Here is a 23,424-nt window from a genome sequence, read left to right on the forward strand (position 1 = left end):
GGGGGGGTGCCTGGTGGGACGCGTGCTCCCCTGCCCGTGGCTCCAGCAGGAAGCCAGTGAGTGGGGTGTGTCCTGGGTCTCCCCCACCATGGCTCTGCTGGGAGAGCCCGGCCAAGGCAAAGCTGAGAGGTGGCCTGCCCCGGCTGCTCTGCTCACTGCCTCCAGTCCCGTCCCTCAGTCCGGGGGGATTGATTCTGAGGGCATCCGAGACATCCGCTGCCCTGCTTTGCTCGAGGGGAGAAGGGAGGAGAGAGCTTCAGCACGGAATGAATGGAGGAGCGGGAAGGGGCGGGTTGTCCCTGGTCTCTGATGTCTGGACCCGAGGCCCCGGGCGGGAGCACCAAGCCAGGCCAGACTCATGGAGGCCACCACCCATCCGAGGTGGGGCAGGAGGAACACCAGAATGTTCCAGGAGCATGAAAGGGAGAAGCAAGAAACACAAACCCTGGGGTCCCCAACAGGGTGTGCTCTCCAGGTCTCACGGCGCCTGGGTGGAGCTGCCCCTAGTTGGGAAGTTACTGGAAAATTCGGTCAAGTAGGAAAGGTGTCACTTCACAGAATAAAAGTAGCTTATGTTTTCCTGAGGGACATTCTCACATCCCCCCTCATTCCCTGGAGCTCATAAAAATGGGAGCTGGGCTCGTTTCTGTGACTTTCAAGCTGGGGTGGGGGGATGTGAGAGCGGAGAGCAGGGCCCGCGCACGGGGGCTGCCCGGGAGGGCGAGGTGGAAGGCACCAGACCAGCTTATTCCGGGAGCGTGGGGAGGGGGCAGAGCTGGACAGGGAAGGAGCCACGCGCTCAGCAAAGCAGCCCTCAGCTTAGAAACCAGCGGGAATGCTGGGGTTCCTGTCTACACATGGCCCCGGGGTCCCCAGAGCTGCTGGGGGGGGGGCATGTGCTGTACAGTAGAGCCGGGGGCGGGAAGGACAGGGGCTCACGTGCGTGGGGCTGTCAGACGGAGGAGGCAAGAAAGAACGCTGCCTCTAACGTTATATATTAAAAATATCCATAGTTCTTGTGCACAAAATTCCATCATTCACATACAAGTACCACCCGCCTCCCTGCTGGGCCCGAGAACAGCCTGAAAAGAAAGATGGTGGTTTTCCTTCGCAAGAGCCGAGGAACCGCGGCTCAGTCTTTATGGCCCCTCCCCCCCGGGGGCCGCGCTGGCGGTCACTCAGGGCCGTCACTCGTGCCTCCGCTTGGAGGGTGGGACCAGGTGTGGAGGCAGGTCAGCGGGCAGCTCGTGGCCCTCCAGCTTGACCTTGATGAGGTGGTTGGCCAGGGCAAACTCCTCGTCGTCCAGCAGCCCGTCCTTGTCCACATCGGCCAGCTTCCAGATCTTCCCCAGCACCGTGTTGGGCAGCTTGGACTTGACCATCTCCTTCTTGGCGTTGGCGCCCGTGATCTTGCCGTTGACAGGCGACAGGGTGTAGAAGATCTCGTCGTAGGTGGGCTTGTCCTTGCCCACCACCCACTCCACGTCGTCGATGCCCTCGCCAGCGCCCTCGCCGTAGCCGTGCCCGAAGGGCCCGTTCATGGTGCCGTCGAAGGCGCCGCCCTTCACGGCCTGGGAGGGCATCAGGGACTCCTCTTGCCGCACCATCACCATGAGCCGGGCGATGTCGTTGGCCAGCATGTCGTCCACCGTGTCCAGCAGCTTGGGCTTCAAGGCCTGGAACTTGCTGAAGTCCTGAGTCTGCAGGAGCTCCTATGGTGGGCAGGGGAGGGGGAAAGGCCGGGTTAGGTCCCCGCAGATGCCAGGCCAGGCAAGAGCTGGGCCCAGGTCACGACCCCACCCTGGCTCGCCCCTCAGCTTTGGCTCTGGAGCTTGTAAGGTCAAAGTGGCAACAGCACCTTCCCTTGAGGGCTGGGGTCGGGGCGGGCGGGGGTGGGGGGGCGGCGAGGGAGGAGCCCTGAGGGTGCTGGGAGGCTTGGTGCTCCGCCCTTCCCCCCACCGCTCAGGGTGAGTCACCACATTCCCCTCTGCGATGTCATGGCCCGCAGCGGGGTGCTGCCACTGAACTCGGGGGGCCTCTGTGTGGGAGGCCAAGCGGGGCAGCCATACCTGCATCTTGCGGAGGCTCGGGAAGTCCCCGGGGGAGATCTGATGCTCCCGCTCGATCTTCTGATAGATCTCTCCCAAGTTATTCACCAGCTCCTTCTTTTTGCTCTCTTTCCCAAACACATTGGGCATCTCCTTCTTGAGGGAGCTGATGATGTAGGCATGGACCTGGAAAACAGGAAGGGACACCGCGTCGGGAGGGGCCGGAGATGGGCTGCCCCAGGAGGCTGAGGTCACCAGGGACCGCCCACAGCCACCCAGGGCCCATGCTCTCTGCAGCGCCGGGCACACCCCGAGCTCCGCACCCCACAGCAGAGATACGGGACCTGCTGTCCCGCCATCCGCAAGCACACTTTGGGGGCCGCTGACGTCAAGGTCACAAAACCCCAACGCAGCCCGAGCTCTGCTCAGTTTATCACCCGGACAGCTCAGAATGAGTAAGTGTTAAGAAAAGCACATAAGCCGTTGCCCAGATGTTTTGAAGTTCCTCTAAGCTCGGTACCTTACTTCGACGTCTGCCAACGAAGGGCGGCACACCCGTCATTCCCCGCAGTGGGCTGGTAGCTTTGGCCGCCCTCCAAGGCCACGGGCTCTCGGATCCCACTGCCTTGCCAAGGAACGTCCAGGTGCGAAGGGCTGCAGGCAGCCAGCCTCACCCTCCTATTCCCAGCCCTGGCAACTCGACCCCCTCAAAGCCCCCCCATAAGCTGGACCCTGTGTGTCCCAGGCTGGGAGCCCCACCGGCTAAGAACAGCTCGAGGGAAGCAGGCCCGCCGCGGCAGGGCAGCCCCCGCTCTGCCCGTCACTGGCCCGTGCGGCTTGGCACGAAGAGCCACTGGCTCCAGGAAAGGGAAGCCGTCTGGAACCCACAGGTGCGGGACAAGATCAGAAGCCTTGGGGTTTTCCGGGCACGGTGACTCAGGCTGCCCACAGGCCAGGCGATTACACACCACTTGTCGGTGAATGGAGAGCCTGCCCGTCGTTCCCTCCCCGAAGAAGGCTGCGCGAGGGCACAGGTGGCCCCTCTGGTGGGGGATGGTGTGTGTGGGGGGTGCACTGGACAAAGAGGGAGGAGCTCTGCCCTTCCCTACAGCCTGGAAATGGGAGGCCAGGAGCCAGCGACATGGATTTTCTCACTGGTTCCCTTCCCAGAACCACCCCCCTCACTGGGAAGCTTCCAGAAGTGAGACATGTGGAAAACTGAGGGTTCCTGGATCCCCCAGAGCAGATCCTGCGACCTCACTGTGCAGACAGATCCCCAGATGGCTCAGTGATACAGGGTGGGGCCCGAGAGCCTGTCCTTCTATCACATTCCGGTGGGATCCACGAGCACTCTAGGTAACCAGTGTGGAGACAAGGACTGGTGGTAGGTGAACGTTGAGTTCTTTTTACTCAAGACAGTGAGCACCGGGGCGCCTGGGTGGCTCAGTGGGTTAATGCCTCTGCCTTCAGCTCGGGTCATGATCTCAGGGTCCTGGGATCAAGCCCCGCATCGGGTTCTCTGCTCAGTGGGGAGCCTGCTTCCTCCTCTCTCTCTGCCTGCCTCTCTGCCTACTTGGATCTCTGTCTGTCAAATAAATAAAATCTTAAAAAAAAAAAAAAAGACAGTGAGCACCAAAATGCCACCTGACTTCAGACCTTGTGATGGCGTGGCGCAGCCTGAGCCACTGTGTGGGGCCCCTGGTGGACGCTCAAAAGCCAGAACTGCACACGTGCGGTGCGTTCCCAGAGCCAGGAGCCCAGGACTCAGGGCTCCTCTTGGTTTTCGCCGGAGGGGGCCTGCCACTGGAGAGGAGGCACCCCTCCTCGGTCCTTTACTGGGGAGCCTGGGGTGACTGTCTTACCAGCCACAGTACTGCCTTTGCCAAAGCCCTAACCCCCACGGAACCCCTTCCTACGCCTCCAGAGCCCCGAGGCGGGTGTGAACACCCCTGCCCTCCACGGCCAAGTCGTCAGAGAAGCAGTGATACTCAGGGTCTCCGCTGAAGCCGAGCTCAGAGCCCCATGGATCCAGGATCTGCGCATGTGCACAGAGGTGGCCGGGCTACATTGTGGGATATGTTCTGCCCCTCCGTGACCGAAGGGGCCTGCTGGTGGCATCCACCTCCATTCCCAGCCCCAGCCACGCTGGGGTCTCCCTGAAGTCTGTAGGCAGGTGTCGAGATTCTAGGCTTTTGGGCGATCCAGATGCCGCCAGCAGAGGCCAGCAGGCCCTGTGCCTCCCCAGGGGGGCGGGATGGCTCACAAGACCGCTGGGGACCAAGGCCACCCAGGGTTCTCCCTCGGCTGACAGGCTTGCCCCCCATCTCTCTGCTAGCTCCCTCCTGTCCTGGCGTATGTACCCATGCCCACCCGCGGCCTCCCAGTGGCCACCTTCTGCAGCATCCCACGACAGGACAAACAACTGGGCCTGACTTTCCTCCACACATTCCGCCTTCCTGGTATGACTAGGGCGCGCTGGAAGTGCGTGTCAGTCCCCACTGTGTCCCCAGCAGCCCACCCGTGCGGAATGCTCGACAGGCCTGGGCGGGGAAGCCGGTAAGACCTGCCCTCGCCTCCTCCCCACTTCCCAGGCTGCCCCCCGCCCAGCGCACCCCTCCCGATTAACGTCTGCATGCACCAGGAGGACTCAGTTGAGAAAGGGCCGCACCCACGGGTGCAGAGAGGACCCGTTTAGACACAGGGCAGCGGTGCGGCAGTGGATTACGGGGACGGGTCTCGGGTAGCCCAAGAGCCATGGCAGCTCGATCCTGGGGCCCTCCCCAGCAGTCCCCCCCACAAGTCTACCTTGGCCAGCCGCGCCCGCTTGATGAGGTCATTGAGCTTCCGGAGGGCAGCGTTGCGGGGCAGAGACTGGATGTCTTTGAAGAGGTCCTGCTCCTCCGCCTCAAAGAGCTTGCGATTGTCAGGGATGAGCAGCGGGTGGGACCAGAAGGAGCCGATGTAGACCCTGACCACCTCGGGAGTGTTGATGATCTTGCCCAGGGACCACATGAGGGCCCCGTAGACCCGCATCAGCTGCTGGGTCTCGATCTGGTCCGCCTTGTTCAGCACCACGCGGATCTTGTCCTCGTGGTTCTTGAGGGCCTTGATGACCTCGGAGAACTCGTCCGAGATGTCCAGCTTGTGGGCGTCGAAGAGCAGGATGATGCGGTCCACCCGCTCGGCGAACCACTCCAGCACGGCGGCAAAGTCGTACCCTGCGGGAAGAGCGGGCTGAGCTCGGGGGCACCGGGGGCCGGGCTGCTCTGAGGCTCTCCTCCCCGACTCGACCTGGGACTGCCCAGCCTGGGCTCATTTAAATCCCCACCGTGTCCGCACGGGGCCAGCACAGCACCCAGAGCGCAGGGCCTTGGGTCCCCCTATTTCTGTGTCCGCCCGGTGTGACCCTCGCCCACAGAGCACCTGGCACGGAGAGGTGCGCCACAGATAACGCAGAAGAAGTCACAAAATCCAGGGGTGCCTGGGTGGCTCAGCGCGTTAAGCGTCTGCTGGCGGCTCAGGTCCTGGGATCCAGCCCCTCTCGGGCTCCCTGCTCGGCAGGCAGTTCTCCCCCTCCCACTACCCCTCCCCCCCACTGTCCTGCTTATCCTCACTCTTGCTGTCAAATAAATATATAAAATCTCAAAAGAAAGAAAAGAAGTCACGAAGTCTGAGCTCTAAGGCGGCAAGGACAAGGAGGGGAACTCAGCACAGAGAAGAAAAGAGACCCGGCTGCAGCCTGCCCGCGACATGCTCTTGTATGACAAGGACAGTAAGGAACAGCCGTGACACCTGCAGCTGCTACTTGCGGGGCACCCGTGCCGGCACCCCCTCCTCTAGGAACCTCAATTATTCTCCACAGCAGGGGCCGGCCAACGGCAGCTGGCCCATCAGCTGCTCTGTATGTCGGAGTTTGACTGGGATATGGCCACATTCCTCCGGACCGTCTGTGGCTGCCCGGGTCTACAGCAGCAGAGTTCGGCTGTAGGACGGAGACCACAGGCCTACGGCCCAAGCCATGAACTCTAGCCCATCTCTGCTGCCCAGATAAGCCTACGCAATGCTACGCACCACCACCCCCAGGTCTTCAACGCTTCTCTAAAATGAGGTAGCTGGACTACATCAAGTCTAGCTCTCAACTCCAAGTCCCCCACCGTCCAGTGGAAGCCTCCTGGTGGATGTGGCCATCTGTAGCAGAAACTGCTCATTGGAGCTCTCCCTCGAATGACAGAATGGACCAGTTCTAGCTGACTTCTGGCCCGCTAGTTTAAGACCGCATCTCCTAGCCTCTCCTGCAGCAGACATGAACAAGGTTTCTAAGACCTTTGTCCTCTTTTCCCTTCCTAAGGAATGGAATGCAGATGTGATAGCAGGAGCAGGAGCAACCACCTTGAGTTCGGAGATGAAAGCTGAACGTTCAGGATGGCCTTGAACTGTTACATTTCACGTAAACTAGCGGATATCTGATTTAAGCCAAAGGATTTTTGGGTCTCTGCAACAGCACTTTAACCTGTATCCTATTTCTATTTTTTTTTTTAAAAGATTTTATTTATTTATTTGACAGAGAGAAATCACAAGTAGATGGAGAGGCAGGCAGAGAGAGAGGGAGGGAAGCGGGCTCCCTGCTGAGCAGACAGCCCGATGCAGGACTCGATCCCAGGACCCTCAGATCATGACCTGAGCCGAAGGCAGCAGCTTAACCCACTGAGCCACCCAGGCGCCCCAAACCTGTACCCTATTTCACAGCCACGTCTCTTCGAAATGTTTCCACTTCTTCCACTGCCCCCAGAAGGAGGGAGGTTCTATTTCTCATCTTGTATTTTTTTACTTGTAATATTTTATTTCTTTCTTTGAGAGAGAGAGCGCGTGCACGTGCGAGCACAAGCCAAAGGGAGAAGCAGACTCCCTGCTGAGCAGGGAGCCCAGCACGGGGCTTGATCCCTGGACCCTAGGATCCTGAACCGAGCTGAAGACAGACACGTACCGACTGAGCCACCCAGGCGCCCCTATTTCTCAACTTTTAGGAATAAAGATGAGAAGATGTAGGAAGACCACGTGACAACAATGGCCTAAGAGTCTTTGGCTCAAAGCCTCCGAGCTACCATTTCCTCTCCGGGTGATTCTGGGCAAGCCTCCTTTGTCCCTGGGCTCCTGGTTCTTCACCCACTCCCCACAGGCCATGTCCGACACAGGCCGGGCTTCTTAAGCTGCAGCAAACATACCCCAGAGCACAGTCGAGCTCCTGAAAGTAAGCTGGAGAAGCTGTTTCCCCAGAGAAGAGCCTGAGACCCCGGCCAGCTACGGCACCCCCCCCCACCCCCCCCACCCCGGTCCTGACAGCCAGCCCCAGGCTAGCATTGCCTGCACAACATGCTCGCCACCCTGAACACACTGGGATGTCGCCATGCACTGTGTGGACTACAGGTTACAGAAAAGTACCAGGTAGAGGGAGAGAACAGAGAAAAAGGACAGAGTGACCGACGGTGCCATGAGGAGGGAGGGCCGCCCTCCCTGGCCCCAGGGGAACCTGCTCAGTAGGTCAGCAGGGAGGTATTCAGCTGCTCCGGGTCCTGCCAAGGCTCCTGGACTGAATGCAGGTCCCCAAATGGGCTCCTCAAGAGATGACTTCTACTCAGGCCAGAACCGGGGCCCCACTGCCAGGGCTTTAAGATATACAGTTAACGGTGGGGCGTGCCGAGGGGTGAAGCATAAACATTCTGGCCACCAGGTCCCCCAGGTTCAAGTGCGCTGCAGAACTGTATGCCCGAAGCCACAGCGTTCTAAGCCTCGCCCCACACTTAAGGACTCAGAAAGAACTTAGCCAAGATAGACCTGGATTCGACTCGCAGCGCCAGGCACTGACTGAGACCTGCTGTCCCTCACTCCTGAGTTACGATTTCTCGATCTGTGGAATTCCAGAAACAATTCCTCCTTCTCTGACTATAGAGCAGATGAGATCAGGTCACACACCCACACACGCATGCGCTCGAGCGCGCACACATGCTCCCAGGCAGGAGCGGCCGAGGGGCCTGGGCCAGCACTACCAGTCAGAACTGAGAGTCACCAAAGTTCAGCCTGGTCCTGGGGCCAGAGGCCAGCTTTCGTCCTCGGGGTGAGACCGAAACCTCAGGAAAACCTCAAATTCACTATTTCCATTGACTTAGCACGCAACCTCGCCACAGCTCCAATGGGCAATCCGTGCCCCCGCCCAGTGTGCCAGGGAGACAGGCCACCCTGATCAGAAGCGGCCCCTCGACCGGCTGGAGTTTCCAAAGGGGGTCAGTGGGAAGGGAGGTGGACCAGGGCGGAGGGGGCAGGGGTGGGGGAGGGGGCAGTAAGGCCTCGGAGAATCTGAACTTGAGCCCAGGCAGGGCAGCCATTCGCCTACCCGAGGCCCATGCTGAGGGTCAGAAACAGCCGGAGCACCAAACCGTCCGTGCCCAGAGGGTGTGAGGAGGCCTGGAACCAGCACCACCGGCCGCCGGGGGCAGAGGATGCGGCCCCCACGGCCCCGGACACCACGCGGTTGGCTCCGAGAGAAACCCCCGGCAGAAACCGCGAAGGGAGGGCAGAGCAGCAGGCGAGGGAGACTCAGGACTGAATGACGGCTCCCGCTCAGCAAAAACAAGGCCCAACTCCTGCCCTCACCACCCTGCCTGTCCTCAGACCTCCACACGCTGAACGAGCCCAGATTCGCACGGCTGGGGAGGCAGCGACGCCAGAGGCGATGTGCTGGAACCAGGGGTTCCCTGATGGGCTGGGCTCCAGGCCAAGTTCGTTTTGGCCCAGGAGTCAGGACAGCGCAGAGGGAGCTGAGCTCAGCCCCCGGCCTCCACCCAATGTCCCCCGCTGGTAGGGGCCCAGAAAGACTCCAGGAATGACAGAGAGGAGGAGGGGGAGCAGCCATCTCTGAATTGTGGCGCCCGAGTCACCACGGGAAGAGCCAAGAACTCCAAGTGCTCCCTCCTGCCCGCCCCCCCCAAGCCCCGTTATCCGCCAACACCTGAAGCTGGAGCCAACAGAGCTAAGTCCATTTTTTTTTTTTTTGTGCAGGTGAATGAAATTTCCTGTTTATTATGAAAAATGCTCCCAGTTTCGGGGCGGGAGACATGGTGCCTGGCCAAGTACGTCCACGGGTCACGAAAAGGGTCATGGCACTTAGGCACATGGGACGTCATCACAGCTGTATGACCGCGCACAACCACGTGGCTGCAGCCTCTGCCACGCCCACCCGGCACCCATCTGTCCACCAAACCCTCACTCTGGCCTGATGGATGGTGTCTCCAGGGCTGGACCCACTGCAGCAGCAGCACCAAAGCCTCAATAGAGGCCAGTGCCCCCACCGTAGGCATCACCCAAGGCGGTGAGCCTCCAGGCTTCGGGACACGCGAGGGGTCAGCCTCGGCCCCAGGACGCACTGGGCCCCTGAATCCACAGTGTGAGGAAAAGCCGGTGCCGTCTCTGATAAGGGGTAAGCCCTCACACAGAAAGCTCTGGGACTTTGGAAAAATTTTAAAATAAGCCGGGCACAAAGGGACCAACGCTGCACGATTCCATGCATCCAACGTCCGCAGACACAGAAAGGAGAGCTGAGGGGCGGGGGCTGCAGGGAGGGGACGGAGAACGAGTGGCTAACGGGGGTGCTGTTTCCGTCTGCAAGACGGAGAAGTCGGAAAGGCAGATGGTGGGGACCGTCACACAACACCACAAACGTACTCGATGCCACCGAACCGTGCACCGAGAAGGGTTATTACCGCGGTCAGTCTCAGCGCACAGGCACAGACGTGGGGACCCCGGAAGAGGGGACAAAGAAGACTCGCTTGTGCCCTCGGGGCAACCTGGCTGAGGGCTGGGCTCGGCCTCGGGAAGCAAGCACACAGGGCCACGCGAACAGGACATCCAAATGTGCCGCCTGTCTCCGTTCTGTCCTCAGCCAGCCTCGTCTGGGCCCCTCGGGCTCCTCACCAGGCCTGCCATCCTGACAAGTGTCCCGCTCCCCGCCACGGGCACAGAGGTGAAAGAAAGGAAGTTGTGACAGGTCCTCGCCCTCTCCTGGCGCCCTCCAAATACAGGTAGTTCCAGCAGCTGGGGGAAAAGCTGCTTCACACATTCCAAGTTTCTAGAACATCAACAATAGAGGGCTTGTCTGCAAACGACTTTTGTTTCCTGCCATTCAAGCTGCGTGGGCCTTGGTATTTCTTGCGGTGGCTCCCACCACACACGTTTCCAACCGGTGCTGGGCACAGGAGAGGGGGCGCAGGACAGCAAGGGGACGATGAAGGAGCTGAGAGAGGACCAATGTGGTGGCCGAGATTCCTCTGGCGGGCACTCTCTTCCGGGAAGGACTTTCCTGGTGTCACTCAGCGGCGAGGAGAAAGGGGCCTCCCCACTCCTAGGTATTTACCCAAGAGAAATTAAGAAACTGAACTCCATGGGGCGCCGGGGGGACTCAGTATGTTAAAGCCTCTGCCTTGGGCTCAGGTCATGATCCCAGGACCCTGGGATCGAGCCCCACATCGGGCTCTCTGCTCAGTGGGGAGCCTGCTTCCTCCTCTCTCTCTGCCTGCCTCTCTGCCTACTTGTGATCTCTCTGTCAAAAAAATAAATAAATAAAATCTTAAAAAAAAAAGAAAGAAAGAAAGAAAGAAAGAAACTGAACTCCACACTGTACTATGCAAATGTCTGTAGGAGCTTTATTCAAAAGGGCCCCCAATTGGAAACGCCAAGGCTCTTCGGCAGGTGAACGGATCAGGCATGAGGTACACGGGAGGAATGATGGGTCAATGTTCTCAAACATGACGAACACCCCCAAGCATGGAAGACTTGTCCTGGGCATTCTAGAGAAGGCAAAACCTCAGGGATAAGTATCAGGTCTGTTGATACTGCCGGGGACCAGAGGGGATTATGAAGGGGAGCAGGGAACTTTCCAGGCTGATGGAAAGACCAGACGCTGATCATGGCGATGGTTACGCAAATGCTTCCTTGAGCTGTGCGCCTAACAAGGGCGAAGACCTCAGTAGCTATGACTGGGAAATGGGCAAAGGGCGGGGAAGGACCGATGCCTCTGTAATCAGGCAGGCACTTGAATCCAGAGCCCTCTACTCCGCAACCAGCTGTGTGACCCCAGCAGGCCGTGGCCCCTCTCGGAGCCCGTTTCTCCATCTGTGATGCGGGGACATCCTGTCTCTAACACATGGGGCTGCTGTGGGCACCTAAGTGGTGCCTGGCGGCCCGTATGCGCTGGTAAATGTTTGTTCTCATTTACACCCAGGAACTGTATTTCGGGCTCAAGGAGTGCAGACTCAGAGGGCTGTGTGGGCAATGACCACCTCTCATGCTCAAAGAATGCCCCGTACCACCGAATATAAACGGAACATTCGCAGGCGCCCGGGCCAGCTGCCAGCTCACAGCCCCCCGAAGCCAGCAGGTGCCGGGCGCCGGCTGGTCCCACTCCTCCGCAGCCGGCGGCCCACGCCCCTCGGCAGAGCTGCTGCATTCCCGCCAAAGGCTGGGCCAAAAGCTGTCCGGGGACCAGAGAGGGGGTGGGGCGGGGGCGAGAGGGAGGCCTGGAGGCGGCCAGGGGGCCAGGAAGGGAAACTCCGGCTGAGTCAGTGCTTCCCTAGCCTCTGGACTCCTCCGGGTGTTAGTCAGAGAAAGGTCTTTCTAATCAAAGTCTGGGAATTCCTGGATTTTTTGGACATCTGTTTGTAATTAGCTGACGCCGCCTAAACATGTCACTGAGCATGAGATACTAGGGCAAGGGGTCAGCACACGGGCTGCAGGAACTCCCCAGGGTCCCTGGCTCAAGTACGGAGCTGGGGCCCGAACCTTCCGTCCTCATCCACTCTGTGCGCATGCGGAATCCAAGAAGGGTGCAGCACGTGGCCTAGCCAGAGGCTTGCAGGCCATCTCATGGAGCAGTCTACGGACTGCAGAGAACCCCGACCTCGATGGAGGGCCTTTAGGGATGGGGCAGCTCTGGAGGCAGTCGCAAGGGTCAGCAGGAACAGGGGGCTGCCCACAGCGCGGGCCCCCTCAGAGTCAAAGGACTTCAGGTCTGCCCCTGGAAGGCCCTACCTGCCTACTGGGGCGGTTTCCAGGCTTGGAGGGAGCCTGGGAACCAGGGGTCAGTCAGTAGGAGGGCCAGTGAGAAGCCAGCCCTGGCCAGGGGTCCTACACCCATCCGCAGAGGGTCTCGGGCGGGAAGGTGATCCTGGCTAGAGGCTGAGAACAGGGAAAAGGAAGAAGACACCAGCATGGTTGTTCCAAGCCCTGGACCTCGGGTCCATTTGTGAACTCGGAGTCTGACTTCAGGCTGGGAGAGAACTGTCAGGAGAGCTCGGAAGCCCCGCAACGTCACCACGCAACAGGTCAAAGACATGCCCGATCTGGGCTCTCAGTGCTGTTGTAGGCCGGGTAGTAGTGTGTAGCAATAGTGCGTGTGCCCTCTCCGTAACGGGGTGGCGGGTGGCTGGGGGGCTGGGGGGCGGGAGCACTGCTCCTGCTGGGCCCACAGACACACACCTGCCCGTGCAGCCTTGTGCGAATGACTTAACCTTCCCAAGCCTCAGCCTCCTCGTCTGGAAGGCAACAGGGCTTCCCCATGTGTAGCTGTGTGACAGCTAAGGGGCGCCGGCTCACTCCGAGGCATTGGTACAGACCGCATACAAAACGGCGGGCCCAAGGCTGGCCAGGTGTCAGCTTCCAAACCCAAGCTGAAGGAACACTTCCCTGCGGACACAACTCACGTGAGGGAAATCAGGGCACAAAAGTGACAATACCCAGCTCACAGCCACAAGGTGACGATGGCAGGGAGTACCCCGGCCAGGCCCCTAACCCCCAGGCTTGGGCCTCCGCCTGAGTGCACCTGCCCCCCACAACCCTGGGACCCGCTGTGGGAAATCCCTGCTCTGGCTTGTGACTGCGCAGGCACAGGCGGGAGCCTGGGAGCGAAGGGCGCCCGCCCCACCAGGCCCCGATGCCCTTTGGAATGCCCTTTGTCAGTCACATGGCACTCAAGAACGAATGTTGTCCCCACAAATCACCTTTCTCTGCTGACACAGGAGAATGTTTTATCTTTAAAATCACTCGGATTATGTGCACCTGGATGGCTCAGTTAGTTAAACGACTGCCTTCAGCTCAGGTCATGATCCTGGAATCTGGGTATCGAGTCCCGCATCAGGCTCCCTGCTTGGCAGAGTCTGCTTCTCTCTCCGGCCCTCTCTCTTCTCAAGCATGCTCTCTCTCTCAAATAAATAAAATCTTTAAAAAAAAAAAAAAAAAAAAAGTCCCTCCAATTAGCACACCAGGGAAGTGCAGCTTGAGACCCCCACGGAGGCCCCTTCTTCCTTGAGTAACTCTTGGGAGTCTCTTGCAGAGCCTGGCCTATATCCTGACTGCTCTGGGCCTACACAGCCCCTGTGTTATCTTTCCAGAAGGTATTTCCTGCACACATTAGGGACCACAGGAAAAAGGGGAAGAAGCCAGGAGGGGCCTGGCAGATATGGTGGGAAATGGACATAAATGTAATTAACAACTCTAATGCAAAAGAACCTTGTTTCCAGGGAACAAGATCCGCAGACCAGAGAACTGCACGCTGCCTGCCCAGGACCCGTGTTTTCTGCTGGTCCTATCTTGCTGAGAGGGAAACACCTGCTTTCCATGCTGTCAGCAAAGGGAACAGACAGGCGAGCTGGCCGCGGAGCCTGGAACGCACTGCCCTCCTCTGACTTCCTCTGCTGGACAGGGCCACACGGGACCTTTGCAAAGACTGGTGGGCGGGGCCTCTGAGTGGACGGCGACTCCTTTCCCTGTCCAGCTAGTGGCCACCTCCCTCGAAGACCACAGGCAGCACCGCGGAGAGGTAATGCGCGATGGTCTCTCTCTGGCTGATAAAACACTCACACCAAACATATTGCAGAGCAAATCCCAACTTAGTAACTTTTAGTAAAAGAAACCAAGACACCTTGGGTCCTGGAGGGAAAGAACTGCCCAGTAAAATCAGTTTGATCCCGCTATTTCACAAAAGGAAGCCCTGCTCCAATCATTAAACCCCACTCCACCTTCCTGTCCACCATGGGGTGGGGGAGCAGCTGCCCCAGGACAGAGAGGGGTCAAATCTCACACCTGGAGGGGGGCACAGGCAAGCAGGGGAGAGCCCTGGCGTCCCCTGCTGGCTTCCTCTGCTGAGAATCTGCCACCTGCACGGATAACTTGAGGGTGGAAATCGCCCTGCACACCTCATGTCCCCCCCCAAACACCTCCCCCATCACATGCACCCTATGTCCACAGATCCACCCCCAGACAGCCCAGGGAGGCGCCGCAGTGGGGCCCATCCCAGAGAGAGAAGGTCTAGACACCGCTGCCCACCATTTGCCAACCAGGAAAGGAGGCCAGGGGCAGAAGGCGCATCCCAGCAGAGAGGGCCAGGGTGCCCAGAGCAGCCGGACCTACACTCCCAACCCATCAGCCTGCTGGGCTCCCTGGACCCAGGCTGATGTGTCAAAGACAACCGCCCCCCCCGCCCCGCAGCAGGGGCATGCCACAGCACTGGGGGAAAACAGTGGTCCCCGGGGTCATAAGGGTCACAAGAACCCCGTACCCTTTCCTGCAAATGCCTGAACTCCCAGCTCTGAAGGTCACAGTGAACACAGCATGAGATGTTAAGCCTCTTTTTGTAAGCTACGGTCCCTATCCCGGCCCCTATCCGAAGACCTGCACGCATCGACTGACCCCTGGGCTGGGAGCGTTGTGGTTGTGCGCAGCCCAGAGGCGGCTTAGTTCTCTACCCCATGGCCCCAGTTACAAGCAGCCCCTCTGCCTACTCTTCCAAATCATTCTGAAGATACCACTAGGGAGCCTCCAACGAGGTCCCTCTAGGATAACTCAGGCTGGAAGTAAACAGAGGATAAATCCCTCCTTGTGGGTCTTTCTCTTGAATGCTTACCAGGCATTTTCTTAAAACCAGCTTGGAACAAGAGCAGTAAGAAAGGAAAAACAGCCTTGCTCTTTTATTTTTAAAGGTTTTTTTTTTTTAAGATTTTACTTATTTATTTGAGAGAGTGAGCAAGCGCACAAAGGTGGGGGAGGGCAGAGGGAGGAACAGACTCCCCGCTGGGCAGGGAGCCGGAAGCAGGACTCAATCCTGGGATGCGGAGGATCCTGACCTGAGCCAAAGGCAGACACTTAACTGACTGAGCCACGCACGCGCCCCGTATTATTTCTTTAAGTAATCTCTACACCCAACGTAGGACTCGAACTCACAACCCTGAGATCAAGAGTGCGCCTCCAACTGAGCCAGCCAGGAGCCCCAGCCCTTGACTTTTCAGAAGGGGTCCCAAAGCTGCTCCCTTGAACTCCCAGGACTGTCTTTCTCACTGGGGTGCAGAAGCTAAGAGCTTAAACCAGACTGAGAGACAGAGCAGTTTTAGGGAGCTCTGAGATAAGCCCTTACTGGCAGAGGCCCACAGCCTGGATTTAAAAAAAAAAAAAAAAAAGAGAGAGAAGCAAGGCTTCTCAACACCAAGAACAGGGCCCCCACCCCCTGGGAGCCACAGCAGACATAAACATCCCCCAAACGCCAGGTCCAGGTCGCTGGCTTCAAATGCAAACTTCGACCAAAACTGGGCAGCTCAGAGGGGAAGGGCCATGGGGAATGATTTGCAAGTAAATGATACACAAATCTGGTCGCTTCTTCCCCACCCGTGGTCTGAGCCTGATTTTTCCTTTCCCCATCTGCAACTGTAGGCTCTGCTCCTGGCCTGCCCCCGTGCAACCGCCAGAAAGCATTCAGGCCCCGAGGCTCCCCGCCCCTCCACAAAAAGGAGCCGCAGCAGAAACAGAGCCCAGCTCAGGCTCATCCTGAACCGATCTTCAGGAAAGCGTGGCAAAGTCGAGACAGGAGCCGACACAAGCAGGGGCCGGCTGCCCCGGCACTCAGCCCAAAAACCTTCCAGCGTGCACAGCCCCTGGGGAGGCTGCTGACTGCCAACCCTGGAGCAAACTAAACCCTTTTCCAAGAACCCCCAAACGTTTAACAAACCCCTGCAGCTTCTCCTGTCGGCCGGCCTGCTGGAGTCAAGTGCTCGCTCACAGACCTGCTAGGCTTACCAGGAATTCAGACAGCTTAGCCTTTACACCCCAACTAAGGTGAGGAAGTCCCAGGGGAGCAATGATGCTGGCTGGGGGACCTGGAGCCCAGACACAGAGTGACTTCCCGTGACCTCACAGCCAGCCCGAGGTGCCATCTCGCCAGCCTGCCCGTCTCCCAGCATGCCCCAGGGGCTGGAAAGCACAAGTGCCGTGAGATTGGTTGTGCTTGCCCCCAGACAGCTCTCTGTAACTTCGGCCCGGGGAGCCAAGGGAGAGCGCAACTCCTGCCCCGTCAGGGCTCAGCACGCCGGGCAGATACCTGGCCGATGTCAGACGGGTTCTCACTTGGGCTGGGACGGACCTCAGGGGCAGCACTGGTCCGGGTCCCAGACCGCAGATGGAAGGCACCCTGGGCTGTGTCAGAGCCTGTTTACCTCTGCTGATGCGCTGCTTCTCTCCAGACAGGATCCCGGGAGTGTCGATGATGCTGATGCTGTCCAGGACCGGGTTGGGCAGCTGGGCACACATGAACCTGCAGGGGAGCGAGAGCCAGAGGGGACATGTCAAGACTCAGCTCTCGCTGCTCTAAAAGTGACGGGGGCTTTCTGTGCACCTTCCTCTCCACCTCTGCCTTCTTTTCCCAGACCAAGGAGTTTAAAGGAGTTTCTAGTGTTTCCGGGGTGGCCACTGAACTCTGTACTGTCTTTTTTAAAAAAGATTTTATTTTATTTTATGAGCGTGCAAGTGAAAGCGCACGAGCAGGGGGGAGGAGCAGAGGGAGAGAGAGAGAGAGAGAACCAGACTCCCCGCTGGGACACTGACTGAGCCACCCAGGCACCCCTCAACTCCGTGGTGTCTTAACTGAGAACCCAACCAGCAGCCAATCTGGCCTGCCTCAGCATTTCCCTCACATTAGCTTTTTCCCCAGGGTTCAAGAGTTCAGCTTTCAAGTTGCTGATGTGTTAGTGCAAACTGCACGAGCCTAAGTCACCATTCCATTCCAGAAGGGAAACATAAAGGTGACAGTAGGAGTGAGTAAATTTCCTCACACCCGGAAGGTGGGGAGAGGCTTCCTTACTGCTGCGGGGAGAAGCCTACCCCCTCCACCCAGCTGCTTGGATGAAGGGATGGCAGGGGGCGGCCAGTAAAAGCTGGGGGATGTGTGGGCTGGTTGGCGGGACAGGGAGTCTGGACCCCATTCTCTGAAAGCTGGAGCAGGCTGGAGGAGGGACAAATTTAAGCCACAGAGAGGTTGGCAACTCCTGGGCCAGGGCTTAACCGTGTGTGCCCAAGTTCCCACTAAGCGTAGAACAGCCCAGAACAGCAAGGGGCTGTCCCAACTGATAGCAGAGATTCTTTACTAGACACAGAAAAAGCTCCTTTAAAAACCTCTGAAAAAGACATTGTGAGCAAAGAAAATACTGACCCTTTGTCTGTAGGATGCAGGCTTAAAGCTGCCTTTCCAACTGTGGGGAGGAATCGGAGCTGATAAGGTTCTCATTTTCGCCCTCCCCCCTCCTACCCCCAAGTGACCAGTGGCCAGGCCTGGGGCAGACCGCCAGGGCGAGGGGTGGTGTCTGCAGGCACAGCGGGGCAGAACCAGCTGACCCTCAGACCTTGGACCCGGTGACTCCCCCTGCCAGCAGCAGCGCACGCCCTGATTATCGGTGCGCCAGCCCTGGGGATCCTGCTGGGGAAGGGTCAAGGAGAGAAGCCCCAATTAAAAGAACCAAAGTAGAACTGGCTGGAGTGGTGACATTACACAGCACCGCCTTTAAAGGAGACCTGAGAGTAAGGGAATGGGTAAGACCCGGAAGTGAGCTGCCCCAAGGAGCCCTGGGACCCTGGTGGGAAACAAGAAAGGGAGCAAGCAGTACAGACACAGAGGCTTCATCTCCCACCAGCAAGGACACACCGACTGCATCTCACCCCACAAGTGGCTGGTGGCAGCCACACAGTGAGTTTTCAGAGGCTGCTCGTAGGACACCTTGCCTGCAGCCTGCCTCGGTCTGCTCCGTTGGATTTTAGTCTTAGACCAGATACTTAATGGTGAAAAGGGCAGAAAGTCAAGTTCATGACTCAATAGGTCTCTTTAAGCTGCTGGGAGAGGCTGTGTCAGCCAGAGAAGAGCCCCCTTTGTATGGCCTGGCTGGCCGGCTGGCGCTCCGTGCACTCCACAGGCTGACACAGCTTGAGGCCTCTGCTCCAGGGCAAACCCGTGCCCCACCTCCTCCCCACCCCTGGGCTGATAAGGACACTTAGTGATCAAGAACCCTCTGGAGATCAAGTGGCAAGAGGAAAATAAGGGGCGCCTGGGACTCGTCAGCGGAGCCTGAGACTCAATCGCAGGGGCAGGGGTTCAACCCCATATTAGGTGTGGAGCCTACTTAAATAAATGAAAAAAAAAAAAAAAAGGGAAATCAAAGTGTGCTTCTTGAATCCCGAGGCACCAACATCATCAGAGTGTCTGTCTTGGACCCAGCATCCCTGACCTGTGTTTTTTTTCCCAGGCAGAAGCAGCAGTAGGAGGTGACCGGACACATGAAGGCCAGTCAGCCAGTTGGCCCTACAGTAAGCTACCCCGGTGAGCTCAGCAAATCAGCAGAGCCCTCTAAGCGGGCACGGAGATTGGGGGGTGTGTGTGTGCCCAGATGAGGCTATGATCCCATCTGACTGAAATTTTAGGTCTCCAACTTCAGAAACATGTCGCATACTCCATTTCTCCTTTCAAAAGCTGTCTGCTCTCACACTCAGAAGTGGAGGCCTAAGGACCGAAGGCGCAGCACCCCTCCTTCTAGCTTCCCATAGTTGTGTGTGAAAGTCAAGACCTAATAATGCTTGGAATTCCCAGCACAGCAGCCAAACTACGCACAACGCCGTCTGGTGCCCATCAGCTAACAGTCCCGGCCAATCGCGGGTCCACTGGCGCAGTAATTCCAGGACACAGCGATTCTCCAGAGGAAGACTCAAGGTGAAGAGGGCCGTGCCTCTCACTCAAAGGGCTCTACACAGCTCCGGCCGTGACACACAAACGCCAACAGCCATAAAACAGGAGGCCAGCTTAAATGCCCGAAAGAGGCAAAACAACGTAATATGAGTCTGCCTGTCTTCTCAAAGTCAGCTCTGTGCAGAGAGGTAGGCTGGCCACTGGCCTGGATCGGAAGCAAGCTGGTTCACCCTGTGCGGCTGGACAGTGTCTGGAAAGGAATGTGATCACACAGGGTGGAGACCTGGAAGGCAAGAGTCAAAGATTCTTTCCTAGGCTCTTCCCTGACACACACTTTGAAAGGCATGTGCAGTCACTCCTTGAATGGGGGGTGGCAGGAAAGGCAGATCTGTGAAGTCCTTTGGTATGTCCCTGGGGGTAGGGGTGGGGACGGGGATGTTAGAACCACTGACAAGCGCCTTTGAGTTCCTTTAGAGAAGAGTGAACTTGGCTGTTGGACACCACAGAAACATCAATGTGTTTCCTTCCCAGCAGCATGAGGGTTAGACTCTTGGAGGATGACCTGTATCACGAAGAAGCAAGATTTCCCCCGACTAACTGGGGAAACTGAGGCCCAAACAGGTTAAGGTACCTCCTAGTGAGGGAGTCAGGGCCCGGATCTCATTCGTGGGCTCCCAATGCTATAGACAGGCTGCTTCCTGAAACCCCTAAGAGAGCACAGGCCCTGTGGAGCTGCCCCCCCCCACTCCATCTGTCTGCTACCTCGTGGGCGGCCCCCAAACTCAGCAGGCCACAGCAGATCCTCCTTGTCCCTCCCACACAAAACCAGCGGTCCCCAGGGAAGCAAAGCACAGCACAGCAGCAAAGGGAATGACTAAAGTTTCACATATTTTTCCAGGACACTTAGGCAGCAGCCACTTGAAGGAAGGGAGGACGACAGGGACTGGTTTGAATGAATTCGGTGCATCCAGCCTGGTACTAACTACACTGGGAGGAGGTGGAGGCAAGAATCTCTCACCTTCCCAACTCTGACCCCGGTTCTGAGGAAAGTGGGGCTGGGATCTGCGGGACGGTGCGGGAGTTAAAACTGATAACCTGGAAAATTCTGGGGTGACCGAAGCGGGGGAGGGGGCGGCGATACCCACCGCCAGACCTCCCGGTGGGTTTCTCGTGCGAAGCGGCAGGGGCCCCTGTCCCAGAGAGCGGTCGCAGAGGGGCTCGCTGGGGCCTCGGAGACAAAGGACGATGGGGTGGGGGCGGGCCACGACCACAGTACGGCCGGGACCCGAGTGCGGCCGCCCCCGGGGGTTCCCCACCGCCCCCCTCTCCCCGGCGCCAGGGGCGGGTACCTGTTGAGGAAGGCGTTGCCGAAGGCGTTGAGCTTGCGGAAGGGACGCCGCGGGTCGACCACCAGCGCGTTGCCCGGCACCACGCCCTCGGTGGGGCCGTGCATGACCGCGATAAAGGAGTCGGTGGTGGGCTCGGGCCCGATGCGCATTCCCGGGAAGTCCTGCTCGATCAGGTGTCGGATGAAGGTGGTCTTGCCCGTGCTGTACTGGCCCACGAGGAGCACCATGGGCTTGTTGTCGAAGTCCGCGTCCTCCAGCGCGGGCGAGTGGAACTCGTGGAAGCGGTAGTGCTCCTCCAGGGGCAGCAGCTTCTGCGCGTACAGCTGCCGCAGCCCCTCGGCCACCGTCTGGAAGAGCTCCGGCTCCTTCTTGCGGCGGGCATCTTTGCTGACCCAGCTAAACATGCTGGCGGGGACGGGGCTGGCTGCTGCGGGGCAGAGCGGCGGCTGAGAGCGGGGCGAGGGCGCGGAGCCGAGGCGGGGCCCGGCCGGCCGGCGGAGGGGCGGCGGGGCAGGGGGCGGGGAGCGGCCCGTACTGCGCAGGCGCACTGCACGGCCCGCGGAGCGTCCTCTGCGGAGTGGAGCGCGCGCCTCGCCGAGCCGCCTTTATAGGGCCGGGCCCCATGCTCGGGCGCGCGCACCGCCGCCGCCGCCGCAGCCGCCGCGGCAGAGCCGAGCCGCGGAGAAAGGGGCAAGGGAGGAAAGAGCCCCGCCCGCGAACTCCGCGCCACGTCCTCCCCTCCCCCGCCTCCCATTGGCCTATTCCAAATATCGCGAGCGCCGCTCGCTCTGCTCCCCGCCCCTGGCCCGGCTGCCGTGGCAACCGCACCTGTTTTCGCCCCTCCCTCGGTGGGGCCGCGCACGCGAGTGCTGCGGTTGGGACGGCGGGAGGAGAGAGTCGGGCGCGAAGAGGTCCCGGAGCCTACGGGCCTTCGAACGTCCGCGAGACGCTCCGTTAGACACCCGGGTCCCCGGCTGCGCGGCCCACCCGCAGTTCCCCCACGAACGGTCCTCCCTCCCCCGCTGGCTCGGAATCCCCGGAAGTATCGGCGGACCCCCGGGGAAGGGGCGGCCCGCGCCTCGCGTCGGAGCCGCCCTTCCCCGCCGCCTCCCCGCCCCTGCTTCCCTGATACTACTTCGCACGCTTCTTGATCTGCTTTGGGAGAGGGAGAGAGAGAGGTGGTAGGGGAGGCCGGCTGGTGATGAGGGAAAGAGGAGTGGGGAGGGAGTCAGAGGCCCCTGGGGAAGGTCCGACCGGCCGCAAGACGCCTGAGCTCCCCGCAGGCCGGTGGCGCTGGGGCTTGGAAGAGGCCCGCGGCAGTGGAGGACACAAAGGGCACTGGACATGTCGGGGAGACGAGATGGCCTCTCCGCAAAGGCTGCCTCTGCGGGAGGAGGGGTGGGCGTACGAAGGAAGTTGAGGCCCTCTGGCCCGAGTTTTGAGGAAGTGAAATCGGAAATTCCCTATGTGGGGAGGAGGCGAAATGTGGGGCAACAATGAAATCTTGTGGGAAACTTAGGGGAAATTAAAAAAAACCCAAATACTTCTGCTTTCCTCTCAGGGTCACCACCAGTTACCCTCTTTTACCTCTGGCCCGTGGTCCCCCCCGCCCCGCCCACCACCTTACCAGTTCCTGGCTGTTCCATTACGCTCATTCCCCCGCCATCATTCCTGGCCACACATCGGCCCCCTTGGCTGGCCAGGCTGGTGAGAATCTTCAGCGGGTGATGTCAGAGCTGTGGGGACGGTGATTGTTAGGTAACCGGTATCCGGACACCGAAGTGGAGGAGGGGGGGGTGTGGTGGCACAGCGAGGGGGGGTTGGGGGGGACTCCTAGGTAGATCTGAAATGCATGCAAGAGCTTGAAGACCTCATGTCCAACCTTCTCGCTTCTGGGAGGTGTGGAATGGAGGCAGGAACTCAAGTCTGAGAATGAGCAGAGTTCTTAAGTGGGCTGGGTCAAGTGGGAGCCAGAAAGGGCAAAAGTGGAGGGGGAGGGGAGGCCTCCCTGTCTTCTGAAGAAAGAAAATCTTCCCTCCATTGCCTCCCTGTTGGAGAGCCCTGTCTGCACTCTCAAGCCCATGACTTTTATTTGCTTTTATTTGGGGTTTCATTAGCATTCTTTTCATCAATACCAGTAAACCAGAAGCCACAAGACTCTTTTCTTGGTGGCCTGCTCAAAAGAACATAGTGAGAACTCCTAAGCAGGGCTGTCACCAGAGGCTGTGTGCCAGCTGGTGATGGGGAGCCTTGGGTGGGCCCAGTCCAGACTTCCTGGGCTAGCCTTAGAAGCCAAAGGACTTGCCTCCTCCATGGCACTTTGAGGGGTCCACCCCGGAGATGCAGTTTCTGGACTGTTCCAGGGAAGGGCTCGGGGCTGAGGCTCCTGAAAGAGGCAGTTGTTCAGTGGCCTGAATGAGGCTCCAAGAAGGCCCCTCTCGGCAGCGTTCACACTGACCCGCCAGGGTCCTCACATCTCCCCAGAGTCCTCTATGCTGGGAATAGCCAGCCCAATAAAACTGAAAACAACAAAATGTTCCTGGGTTATTTATACATGAAACTCCAGCCCCCTGTTTGTTCTGTAGGGCCCTTGACTTTCTCCAAGGAGCATAAAGGACTGGAAGAAGGGGTCTCTCCCTCAGTGGGGCTCAAGGGGGGCAGAAATTAGTTTCCCGAAATTCATGGAGTTGGCGCTTGGATCCTGGGCAGCTTCCTGAGCTAGTAATTCCCAGATTGTGAAAATGTCCTAACTCTCTTTTTGTATTCTGAGCCCTGTGGATTCTATTCGGTGGGAGTTTTGTAAATCATTAAGTGAAACATTTCACTTTTGATTTCTCTGTTTCACTTTCTGTCTGTCTTTGCCCAGGGCTGTGACAAAAGACTAAGGAAGAGTTCAACTATTTTCCTTTTCGTGGAAATGAGGAAATGTGGAAATGAGGCCCATCCCCCACTCCTAGTGTTTCCTTCGTTCAAATTCACCAACACACAC

General features: G+C 58.8%; 1 protein-coding gene across 1 annotated transcript; it reads right to left on the reverse strand.

The window, feature by feature from the left end:
- Window positions 1–979: 979 nt before the first annotated feature.
- Window positions 980–22,192, reverse strand: EHD1 (EH domain containing 1). Its single transcript, XM_032357241.1, has 6 exons — window positions 22,063–22,192; window positions 20,436–20,862; window positions 16,574–16,671; window positions 4,854–5,266; window positions 2,070–2,234; window positions 980–1,712 (listed from the first exon to the last, which is right to left on the reverse strand). The coding sequence occupies exons 1-6, from the start codon at window positions 22,088–22,090 to the stop codon at window positions 1,188–1,190; spliced, it is 1,656 nt and encodes a 551-aa protein (XP_032213132.1). The 5' UTR covers window positions 22,091–22,192; the 3' UTR covers window positions 980–1,187.
- Between the last annotated feature and the right edge of the window lie 1,232 nt (window positions 22,193–23,424).

This window comes from Mustela erminea, chromosome 9, assembly GCF_009829155.1.
Source record: "Mustela erminea isolate mMusErm1 chromosome 9, mMusErm1.Pri, whole genome shotgun sequence".
Taxonomy (NCBI): domain Eukaryota; kingdom Metazoa; phylum Chordata; class Mammalia; order Carnivora; family Mustelidae; genus Mustela; species Mustela erminea.

Coding starts and splice junctions, on each gene's coding strand:
- EHD1 (XM_032357241.1), bottom strand. CDS start 22,090: ATGAGCGTAATGGAACAGCCAGGAACTG. Junction 20,863..22,062: donor AATGGAACAGCCAGGAACTG/GTAAGGTGGTGG, acceptor TCTGCCCCGCAG/CAGCCAGCCCCGTCCCCGCC. Junction 16,672..20,435: donor GGCAACGCCTTCCTCAACAG/GTACCCGCCCCT, acceptor GCTCCCCTGCAG/GTTCATGTGTGCCCAGCTGC.